The sequence below is a fragment of the Punctularia strigosozonata genome, assembly GCF_000264995.1.
Source record: "Punctularia strigosozonata HHB-11173 SS5 unplaced genomic scaffold PUNSTscaffold_8, whole genome shotgun sequence".
In the NCBI taxonomy this organism is placed as follows: Eukaryota; Fungi; Basidiomycota; class Agaricomycetes; order Corticiales; family Punctulariaceae; genus Punctularia; species Punctularia strigosozonata.
In genome coordinates this window covers 594,521-605,352 of record NW_006767440.1, presented here as the reverse complement: position 1 = coordinate 605,352, position 10,832 = coordinate 594,521, and the positions used below count along the sequence as shown (strand labels likewise).

Below are 10,832 nucleotides of genomic sequence, written 5' to 3'. Positions count from 1 at the left end.
TGATCACGCTGTGAAATAGTCAGTAACTTGAGACAGAGAAACCGGTACGCACCTTCGATAAAAAATCTAGAAATGACAGTCAGTCCGTTCGATCCAAGACGGAAGGAAAACGTACCTTGAATGATCACGCTGTGAAATAGTCAGTAACTTGAGAAAGAGAAACCGGTACGCACCTTCGGTAAAAATTCTGGAAATGACAGTCAGTCCGTTCGATCCAAGACGGAAGGAAAACGTACCTTAAACGATCATGCTGTAAAATGATCAGTAACTTGAAATAGAGAAACGGGGTACGCACCTTCGATGATAGTTCTGAAAATGACAGTCAGTCCGTTCTATCCAAGACGGAAGGAAAACGTACCCGGTATGATCACGCTGTGAAGGAGTCAGTGACTTGAGACAAAGAAATCGGTACGCACCTTTTATGACAATTCTGAAAATGAAAGTCATTCCGTTCAATCCAAGCCGAAAGGAACACGTACCTTGAGTGACCACGCTGTGAAAGAGTCAGTAACTTGAGACAGAGAAACCGGTACGCACCTTCGATGACAATTCTGAAATTGACAGTCAGCGAGCCTATCCAAAGCAAGCGAGCACGTACCTTCCGCGTCCTGTGAAAGACAGTCAGCATGTTCGAGAATAAGACTGCGACACACATGATATGAGACGACAGATGTCACCGAAGATGATCTGAGGAGGGTTCAGCAAGCCGTATAACCTTTCGCGTGTCGTCAAACTTACATTCTTGTGGAGACGACTGACGGTGACAACGGCCTAAAAACGGTCTCCGCATAATCTAAGCGTACCTCGGATGGATGGGGCCCACAAACATAATCTAGACTTGTCCAAGTGCCAATGACTAAAGCTGGGCAAAGGTTGCGAAGGCTTATACTTTGACAAGACAGCGAAGTCGGTGTCCATTGCGTGGATTGTTGCCGTCGTGAACGCGTCTTGCTCTTGTCACGTTATGTTGAGGCGATGTCGTGGGTATCTTGTCTTCGGGGAACAGGTCGCGGTTGCTGGTGGAGGTTGGAGAGAAAGTAGCTGATGCTTTCCCAACGCGCTGCACGCAGATCTTTATACCACCAGCGGCAGAAGACCGCATCTCTGTGTGTGAATGCAGACTATCCGCTTGACAGGCGGGATGGTATGCACCTTGGTATCCCGCAAGGATGTGAAGCTTGTGAAGGGCAAGCATACCACGGAGAGCACAGCTATTCCAAAAGAGGCAGTCAACCGTCCAAATGCGGCGAAAGGGGGTGGTCGCGTCTCCGCGGAAGCCCCTAATCATCCAAAATAGGCAGGCAGGCACCCAAATGTGTTTCAATGTTGGATTGCCTCCATCCAGGATTCCAGGAGCGGGGTCAACGATCGACGCGGTGAACGTGGACGCGATGATACACGTCCCCAACCGGCACCCGGAGCGTCCTCAATAGTTCATCTGTACTACTCTCGTTGTTATCCCAAATTCGAACATACGGCTATCGTGGATGTTACGGTCAACAGCAAAGTACGAGGAGGACGGCGTACGATATACAATTCTATCAATACGGTCGTGAACCATGGGAGGCACTGTACAGAGTGTTACAGTGACTGCTCATGCGATCATCGATGGGTCCCCATTCAACATTCCGCCGTCTCTTGCTGATTCGCTATGCTTTAGCATGCAAGGATGTGCTGATCGCGATGCAGACCTTTTCATCATAATCAAGCCCGCAAAGGCATTTATGCCATCCATCGCGGCGACGAGCGCACGCTCTTCTCGTGCACCTCCGGGACAACATGCCTAAGTTTCCTCAGCCGTCTTTCCCCAAGACTTATCCCAAGACTTATGTGCGTCGTGAGTGTGAGGGTTCGAAAGGTAGGCTCGCTCGACAGGCATCGCGATGTGAGCTCGGCGAGACAAAGGTCGAACCACTGGAAATCATAACTCGGGCTCTGGATCTCCATGGACGTCAAGTTCGGGAGGATACAGCTCGGCGGTCGCATCCCAGGCTGTTCTTCCGTACGTATCGCGTTGAAGATAGACGAGACGAAATGGTTGTCGACTGCGCGTATATGGCGGATAAAGGGGCGTTTAGACAGGATGTCCCGCAAGCTCGGGTCACCCTTCCACAACTCCCAAAATTCGAGTGCTACGACGGACGTCCCCATACTAGATAGGAAGTCGAGGTAGATGCTTACGCGTTTCTCTTTGCGAAACCCTGAGAAGCTCGCGACCGTTGGGTAGGCAAACGGAATCGGACAACCTTCCCTGAGTTTGCCTCCTTTGAGAGTGATCCTGAAGTGCTCGATGCCGACAGAAAACGCGTCAAGCTGTTGCTTCGCTCGCACGAGCTCACAGAGTGCGCGGGCGTCGGGAAATTCTTCGTCTTGGTGGTCGTGGATGAAATGCACGGTGAAATTCGCGAGCGAACCCGGTATGTGTATTTTCGGAAGGAAAAGTAGGCATGTTGGGATTTCTGCGCGCAGAAAGAGCTTGCGCAACGAAGATAGATGCACGTCTGGCAGGGACACGGAGTGCACCGGCCGGCGTGGATCTTGAAGAAAACAGTCGTCCACATGCAAGGTTTCCAACTTGGGAAGGGTTGAAAGCATCTGCATCGTAGCAGCCAGCGTGCTCCGTGTGGCGCGACAGGCGCCAGGGCCGATTGACAGATGGCGCAGAGAGGGAGAGGACATTGCGCTGGACTTCATGAAGCCGGGGATCAGATATGGGACTCCAAGGTCTCGGAGAGCGGGGGCGCGCAGCTGGCAGAGCCGGGTGATGATCTGATCCTGGGGCACAGCACGGTCGTCGACGTGATGCGCGGACCAATCGATCTTAAGGGTGCGCAGAGCGGTCGTGTGCTCCTGCAGCGCATCCAACGCGGTTTCCAGTGCGGCAAGGACGTCCACCGAATACACCCACCCAAAGTGGATATCGAACCGTTCGATGCGCGAAGCGTGGTTGAGGCACAAATACCTAAAGGCCGCGACCGACTCGAGAGAGGGTTCTTCACCTTGACGGTTGTACCACATGATGCGAAGGTAACCGGCATTGAAACGGTCGCCGAGGGCAACCGCGAGAGTCGGTCCTTCTTCGAGGTCTAACCATCGCCAAAGTGCCTGGGCGACGTTCAGGGCTACGTAGTGCCAGGAGCGGCATACCAGCATTACAGACGGAGGCCAATCGGTGATACCACGTGGTAAACCGTTATATGGGTTGGTCTGCCTGAACGCGAAGACCTCTGCCAAGAGCTCCGGAGGGAGGCGATTGATGGGTTGCACCGCGTTGTGCTCGACACGCATACGACGTATTTTTTCTTCTCGTATCCACCGCGATTCATGGCTTAGTTCCAGGAGACGAGCTCTTCGCTCCGGATCGTACGAGAGAGCACCTATGAGGTCCTGGTTGTCGTCTGATTCCGAGGACGTTGCCATTTGCTCCTTATCGACTCGCACGCTGGCATCATCCACAAAGGGGGGACAGAGTCAGGTATGAGCTGAGCATACGTGCAAAAGCTCACCGTTTCGGCATTTCCGCGTATTTCCACTTTGACCCGCGTCGTTGCGCGGTGCCAGTAAGTAGGGTCGTAAATGAGGTTGAATTTCTCAGTGGTTTCTCAGTGGTCGCGGCGACAAAACGTGTACGGGCTAGCCCCTATCAGCGAAGCCAACACGACGTCGAGGCGCGCTCTTCGCCAAATACTCCTCGCACTTGAATCTTCACTCGATTCACCTACTCGTCTCTCCCTCCAACCCAGACCCATGTCTCCACCACTTCATCCACAATTCCAGAACGACGTCAAGAAGGCATGCCCGACGGAGCAGGTCACCGGGTCGCATGCCGTATCACGATCGGTATGCGTTGGCCGAAAATGAGCTCCTACTTCTATGCATCCTCGGTTTAACAAGCTCGCGGTCACGGTCCCGCTCGTAGTCCCCACTCATCATGGTGCTCTTGAAACATCTTCAACTTAATCAGCGATACTTTGCTCTCGTAACCGTTTTCCAAAGCGCTGCGCTGTAGGTAGACCTACTCGGTTGTTCTTCGCAGCTATCGTGCTCACTGTAACTCAAAGACTGTGGCCAGCAGGAAGCAACGTATGAGAGCGAAGAACCGGGCGAAAAAGATATCATCGGATGGAGCTTGAATGCGACCGCGTCAAGCAGGAAGAGTTTGGGTGTGGTTCAAGATTGTGAGCATCGTGTCCAGAGCCGTTCCCAGTTTGCTGCCACTGACGAGTAGAGAGATCAGAGACCTGATCGTGTTCCGACGATGTCGACGAGTGGAATGACGAGAACACCTTCACGCCGGCCAGCTACCCAGGACGCAAAAGATTCCCTGCGCCCTTTCGTTACCCCCATTTCACCTTGCCCGCCTCCTTTATGTATCAGAGCTAGGACACCGTCGGCCTGGAGCTCATCGACCTATACCCTAGGCATGGATCTTGAAGGGATGATGCACCGCGACGTGAACAGGCTCACGAAACAGACGGAGGCGGCAATATGCCACGGAGAGCGGGAAGACCCTGCTGAAAAACCATCGAAGAGGCCCGACGCGCACCGAAACTGCATCCTAATAGGATCGCGACGTCGTGAAACGCTGCTCGTCGGACGCAATTCCTCCCTTGCTCTGCACGCGACGACGACAGCCCGATCGATCCCGGGGGGCCCCCGAAAGAACACGAGCGGTCGTGCAGGCGGGGTCGAGAAAGGGCGGATGTTTCCCGCCGTCGTCGATCCGCGACGAAGCGCGAAAACACGTTCAAGAAAGGTAACACACGTCTGTGCATCACGCTGGCGGTTATCTTTTCGGCCTGACTTTCCTCTCGCCCCCTCGCTAGATGTCGACCGTTCGAGCGCATGTATATCTCGTGAGACCCTTGTCGATGTTCGAGATCTGTGGGTGGGTGGTCCGTTCCGCTTCGCGTTCCATCGTTTGCTCGTCGTGCGTCCCAGCGACGACGTGCACGCCCAGGCTCGACGGGCACGCGAGCAGTCGGTCTTAAGCTCCAAGCGCCTCCGAGTTACGGGTGCAGACTACGATATTTTATGATAATGCTGTAACACGTTACAACGGCGATGTAGCCTTACTGGTATGCATACTTTACACAAGAAAGTGACGTATTGACTAAGAACGAATGAGTGGGGTGAGGATGGGTCGGTGATATGTACGAGTCAAAGCGCGATAGAGGGGCGGTGTGTTGATTGCGGACGGACGGGAACGATGACGATGATGATGATGATGACGATGATGCAGATGATAATGTGTGTAGATGCGACGGAGGTTTCGGAGGTGAGCTGTGGGTCCGGTCCTCGGGAGCGAGGGCGTCGGTGACTCGGTATGGGGCATTTCCGGATGAGGAGCAGGTGGCGCGTCCCCGCGGCGAGTCAGAGCTAGGCCACGCGTACGTCCCAAAGTAGGCGTCGGGCGGTGGGGGGTCCAGTGGTCAGCGATCGGGAAAACAGAACTACCCAGGTCTCTCTCTTTTTTTTCTCTTGTGATCTTAATCTGGCGGGAGACGTCGGCAGCAGCATCCGAGCCGCGATAGCAGGCGCATGATCCTGGGGCCAGCGCGACGATGCGCCGGAGTCGGGTCCTGGACTTGGAGGCGCCGCATCTCGTGCGATGTGTCGGTGGTGAAGTCAAGGAAGCTGAAGCTCGCCGCGCTGTCTTTGGTCGACCAGGCCGAGGGCTGTCTCATCGTGAGTTGCTGCTCGTCAGGTGCGAATGAGAGGGGAAACAGTACGTTGGACTCGCTGCGGCCATCGTCGTCGTCTTTGATGTAATCGATGGAGTACTGCGTGTGGAATTCAGTGGACCGTGCTTTCAGCAGCTTGAGTCTGAGCCGGGGTACGTACCATAACGTACTCCTCCTCCGCGACCGGGGCATAGGGCCTGTACCGATTGAGCCATGCTGGGTGTTTCCGGGCCAGCGTTGCCTCCTTATCGCGGGCGACGATGAGAGTGAAGGATTTGAAGGGAGTGTCGGGGGAGGCTGCCATGTCTCAGGCCTGCCTGTCGGGAGAGAGAGATGAAAAAACGGGGCAACTGCGCCAACCTTTTATACGAGCGCCTCGGGGCCGTGCCAGCAGCGCGGTGGAGTCCGCGAGGGAAGAGGGCGGCATCGCCGCCTCGTGCAGAGAGGACATGACTCTGGGTGTGAGCAGCTCGGATGGAAGAACCACGTCGTAGGTTTCGTCACCTCGCGTGATCGGTCCGGCGTCAAGGAGTAAATTGCCTTGCCTGATGCAGCAGCCTGGACAATGTTGGCAGCATGGAAACGCATAGCGTAAGTTGTGAACCGCGACATGCAATGTTGGACATCAGCGCAGCGCAACAACAACGTGGCATTTGTGTATGCAGAGGTGATTTGCATGTGCTTCCGTACCTCTATGCAATTGAGGTATTCCAGGCTCGGAATATGAAAAGCCGCCACCGACGGTAGCTATGCAGCTTTCCGTGATATTATGTAGGTCCCGAAGTAGATCCCTGAGAAGGTTAATCTCTGCAAGTACGGTTGTCCGGACGCGGAGTTCGTGCACAGCTGCGCTTCGGTCTCAGGATGACCGATCCACGATAGATCCCGCGCGATTGCTCCGACAGATCGCGGACAAGCCCGTGGGTGGCTCGCATATCATCTTGAACTGTCGCTTCGACATCGGCGGCGACGACGACGACGAGGAACGAACCGACGACGAACCATGGCTCGAAACAAAAAGGCCCAAGCGCATCCACGCCACAGCGCTCAAGCATGGCCAAACAAAGCTCGAGGGGCCAATCAAGCGGGGGTGGCATCATTCATCTCCAGTCCCTTTGCTTCCCCCGCTGCCCACCGCCCCTCTCGTGTACAATTAATCGCGCCCAACAGCCACGCTATTATCCCCTGCATAACGTTCCAATAATGGTCGATCTCATCTCGCAAGAAGGCCCCATCCTTGTCGCCCCGCGCCCCATGCGCATAGCGTCGGGACCTGCCCCTTTCAGCCCGAACGCGCCCTTCCACCCCCGCCCGGCGCCCATCCGGCTCGTGCCGGTCCCGCAGGCCGTCGACGCGTTCGACCGCATGTCGCTAGGCGACGACCTGCCCGCGAGCCCCGCACGAAGCCCGGCGCTCTCGGAGTCGTCGTCCCCGTCGCCCATGCGCTCGGCCTCGCGGTGCGTGCTCCGTTAGCCATCCGTCGACCGTGCCCTATCGCTGATCAGCGACTCGTACGTAGCCCGAGCATGGAAGCGATCGAGGAGTTCCTGTCGATCCTGAAGCCCGCCCCCGCGCTGCAATCCGCGTTCTCGGCGCCGTTCCTGCCGCGGCGCAGCGCCACCGTTGCGGGCGAGCGCAGCCCGATCGGCGGTCGGTTCAGCCCCATGCGCGTGTCCCATTCCATCGTAGAAGAGGACGCCCAACTTACCGGTTCTGACAAGGAAAACGTCCTCGTCGCGAGGACCTGGGGCCCTTACGGTCCTCTCGGTGCGCAAAAATCCTCCTCCGCATCCACTGTAGATCTGTTGCTGAACACGCCTTCCAGGCTCGCCGGTTTCGCGCACCCACACCAGGAACCCGTTCTTCCGCCACCCTTCGTACGAAGTGGCCGCGCCCCAGGCCGCACCCGACATGACCTTTGGGCACATCGAGGACATTTCCTCCTCGCCGTCCCTCCGCGTGCCCACCCCTCCCATGCCGCAAGCCTCCCCTGCGTCCGTGCCGCTTCCTTCGCCCACCCCGGACGAGATGCCTTTGTAAGGTCCTGAACTCGAATAACCACCACGCTCGTTACCCCCCTCTCTGTCTTCGCTCTACTCACCTGTTCGCTTTGGGCTCACGACTAACTTCTTCGCTTCGTGAATTTCGTTGTAGACCTTGCTTTGTATCTAGCCCTATCTATAGGCCCCCCTTCGGTCTTCTGTACCTTATCCGAGTTTGGAACATCACCCCCCTACTGTATATTGTCCCTATCCTAAAGTAAACCCTACATCCAATGTTATCAATCACACCCGTCGGCGCGTTCACGGAGACCAGGGGCAAGTCGCTTGGCCTCCGACGCCGGCGGTGAAGAAGGTGAAATCGCCGTTCTCATCAACGTAGAAGCAGTCCTCCAGACGGACTCCGACCTGCGGTCCTTGTCAAGCTTCTGGACCCCACGATAGTGTCGTCGAAAGCGAACGTACCTTGCCCTCGACGTAGATCCCGGGTTCGTTCGAGAACGTGTGGCCGATTTGGATCACCTGCGGGAACCGGTCAGCGCGGTCTCTAGCGTATCGACCGTCGGCCGGCACGCACGTCGGAGCTTCCGCCGCGGAGGTAGGGTTGTTCGTGGACCTCGAGTCCGATACCTGGCGCGAGGCGTGTTCAGTCTAACGGCACTGCTAGTCAGACGTGCGGGAGAGCACGCACCGTGTCCGAGCCGATGCGTGAAGTACCTCCCGTACCCGCCGTCCTCGATGACGGCCCGAGCGGCTTCGTCGACCTCCCGAGTGATGGTCCCGTTCTTGAACGTCGACGCCTTCGTCTGCGCCGCGTGCACGAGCTTCCATAGCGCGAGTTGCTCCTCGGACAGGACCGTGTCTTTCAGCGCGAAGGTCTGGACGTATGGGAACGCGGATCAGCCTCGTGAGATTATCGGGAGTAGCGGTGGGATGGGGGGGGGGGGGTACCGGTACCCTCGTCACGTCGCTGAAGTACGAGTGTAACCCTCCGCCGCAGTCGAAGAGGGCAAAGTCGTTCTTGCCCAGCACGCGGTCGGTGCCGCTTCCGTGCGGGAGCGCGGCGTTTTCTGGCACCAACACATCTGGGTGAGCCGGTGCGCACGCGAGTACGTGTTTTTTTTTTTCGACCGTACGTACCTCCAAAGAGCACGAGAGAGTCTAGGTCATGGAGGCCCGCCGCGCCGAGAGCTGCCCGGATCATGTCCCGCGCCTCCGACTCGCGGATGTCGATGTACATCTTATCGCGCACCTCGCGGATAGCGAGCACCGTGACCTGAGCGAGGGAACAGCCGTCAACAAACGTCGTCCCCCTTATGATGCGCGCACGCGGACACAAAAGAAGCCCGCCGCACCTCGTTGACGCACTTCAGGATCTCCAGCTCGGCGGGAGACTTCCGCTCGCGCAGGTACCGGATCTCCAAGGGCGCGGATTCGACGGCGACCGAGTCCGGGACGGCGCCGCGCAGGCCGTCGACGATGAAGTGCCGGATGGACGCGTCGACGAAGATCTTCCCGCTGCCGCCCCCGATCGCGGCGACGGCGATCGCGTACGGGTCCGCCTCCTCCGGCCACGCGGCGTACTCCACGCCGTCCGCCGCGGGCACCTCGAGCAGCTTCGCGCGCGTCTCTTCGAAGTAAGGGGTGAGGATCGTGATCTTGGGCTGGACGTCGCCGCCGCCGCCGAAAGCGTCGAACGCGGGGTGGACGATGAGCAGCAGCGGGCGCTCGGAGAGGTGCCAGCTCGAGCCGGAGATGTTGCCGAAGAACTGGGCGTTCGCGCCGGGCTCGGCGATGTAGGCGGACGCGTTGAGCGACGCGAGCGTCTGCGCGAGCGCGGTCTGGCGCGCGTGGAACTCGTCGGCGGAGATGGGTGGGATGGATGCGCAGTGGGAGGCGAGGTGGGCGTAGGATTCCGGGGACGTCGCTGGGACCGTCGGTGTCGTGCGTCGGATGGACGAGGACGAGATCCACAGGTAGAGCGCAGCGCAGAATGCGAGGAACAGGACGCCCTGCAGACGTTGGACCGCTCAGTATAGCGCATGTTTAGGCGAACAGGCAGGGTTCTGACCGGCTTCGACGCTCTTATCTTGGATGGACCGAGCTTCACGACGAAGAACGCTTCATCGTCAAGCACCTTTCCTTCGTCGCGTGCAGGGCCGGCCATAGCATTCGGGACGGCGCTCTCCAAATCCTTACTTTCTGTCATGAAAGAGGTCGGGATGGTTCAAGTTGAGACGAGCGGAAGCCCGTTCCGGTTCATGCTGTGGACGAGATGGGTGACGGTGTGCCTCGGTGTGCTACCATGTGACGTGCAATCATAGTCACGTAGCGTTTGTCCTCGCTCATCGGGGAACGATGCGTTCTCCTCTCAAGCTTCATCCTGCTTACAGACCTACCTATGAGTTCGCAAAACGACACAGATGTGTTGGTCGCTGTTGTTGCTAGCCTTCTCGACTCACCAACACCAAGCACCGAGATCATACTGAACGCACTGGTCGAATGTGATGGCGACGCGTCGCGCGCAGCCCACTTGATCAATTCTACAGCCGTGTCCAGGCATCCTCAGGATGAGCGAACAACGAGCACGAAGAAGAGGAAACGCAAGTCAAATGTGATGAACGACTGGTTGAGTCAGGCCAACCCTTCCCCTAGCGCTGCGACTTCATCCCCGAATACACGTTCAGCCAGCGAAGACGACCTCCCCTCTGCTTCGGCCTCAGCGAAGAAACCTCGTTCCTGCTTAGCAAGACCGACTGCTAGCTCTCCGTCTCCCACGAAGCCTGTGGCAGACCTGATGAGCGTCTTGCGCCCCCCTCCTTCATCGGAGAAGAAGGCGCCGCAGCTACCGCCCATGACCCTTACCACTCCAGAACTGGTCGCCAAGCATACTTCTTGCACGCTGCACCTCTCTATTCTTCCTCCTGAGCTCGCTTGCCACCTGTTCTACACCATGGTAGACAAGTCCGTCGGGTGGAAGCCCAATCAGTGGTGGCTGTTTGACCGCCTGGTGGAAAGCCCGCACAAAACGTCCTTCTTCGCGAGGAAGACGAACGGCATCGACGACAACGAGTCGTGGCAGGAGGCCGCCCAGCTCTGGTGAGCCTCAGCACGGCGCGGGAGTTACGTCAGCCACAAACGACCTAGC

General features: G+C 57.5%; 4 protein-coding genes across 4 annotated transcripts in view; 1 reads left to right on the top strand and 3 right to left on the bottom strand.

Moving 5' to 3' along the window:
- The window catches only part of PUNSTDRAFT_45248 (uncharacterized protein), a gene marked incomplete at both ends in the record, with an annotated part of 3,283 nt that extends 2,365 nt beyond the window's left edge, over positions 1 to 918 (bottom strand). The window contains 12 exons of the mRNA XM_007384771.1: positions 53 to 66; positions 174 to 187; positions 237 to 250; positions 296 to 309; positions 359 to 372; positions 417 to 430; positions 480 to 493; positions 538 to 573; positions 599 to 608; positions 654 to 687; positions 739 to 754; positions 804 to 918. Coding sequence (XP_007384833.1) covers positions 53 to 66; positions 174 to 187; positions 237 to 250; positions 296 to 309; positions 359 to 372; positions 417 to 430; positions 480 to 493; positions 538 to 573; positions 599 to 608; positions 654 to 687; positions 739 to 754; positions 804 to 918 — 309 coding nt within the window. The remainder of the gene's footprint in view (positions 1 to 52; positions 67 to 173; positions 188 to 236; positions 251 to 295; positions 310 to 358; positions 373 to 416; positions 431 to 479; positions 494 to 537; positions 574 to 598; positions 609 to 653; positions 688 to 738; positions 755 to 803) is intronic.
- A 544-nt stretch (positions 919 to 1,462) lies between these two features.
- On the top strand, positions 1,463 to 2,029 carry PUNSTDRAFT_121003 (uncharacterized protein; the record flags this gene model as incomplete). The annotated part of the gene is made up of 1 exon (XM_007384770.1): positions 1,463 to 2,029. A coding segment is annotated over exon 1 (249 nt), but the record flags the coding sequence as incomplete, so codon positions are not given.
- A 3,103-nt stretch (positions 2,030 to 5,132) lies between these two features.
- On the bottom strand, positions 5,133 to 6,109 carry PUNSTDRAFT_53112 (uncharacterized protein). The gene is made up of 3 exons (XM_007384769.1): positions 5,845 to 6,109; positions 5,733 to 5,783; positions 5,133 to 5,678 (listed from the first exon to the last, which is right to left on the bottom strand). The coding sequence occupies exons 1-3, from the start codon at positions 5,986 to 5,988 to the stop codon at positions 5,490 to 5,492; spliced, it is 384 nt and encodes a 127-aa protein (XP_007384831.1). The 5' UTR covers positions 5,989 to 6,109; the 3' UTR covers positions 5,133 to 5,489.
- Positions 6,110 to 7,404: 1,295 nt separating this feature from the next.
- On the bottom strand, positions 7,405 to 10,785 carry PUNSTDRAFT_121001 (Creatinase/aminopeptidase). The gene is made up of 9 exons (XM_007384768.1): positions 9,756 to 10,785; positions 9,040 to 9,696; positions 8,825 to 8,960; positions 8,642 to 8,754; positions 8,376 to 8,562; positions 8,262 to 8,314; positions 8,150 to 8,206; positions 7,510 to 8,092; positions 7,405 to 7,451 (listed from the first exon to the last, which is right to left on the bottom strand). The coding sequence occupies exons 1-8, from the start codon at positions 9,891 to 9,893 to the stop codon at positions 7,988 to 7,990; spliced, it is 1,446 nt and encodes a 481-aa protein (XP_007384830.1). The 5' UTR covers positions 9,894 to 10,785; the 3' UTR covers positions 7,405 to 7,451; positions 7,510 to 7,987.
- Positions 10,786 to 10,832: the final 47 nt, after the last annotated feature.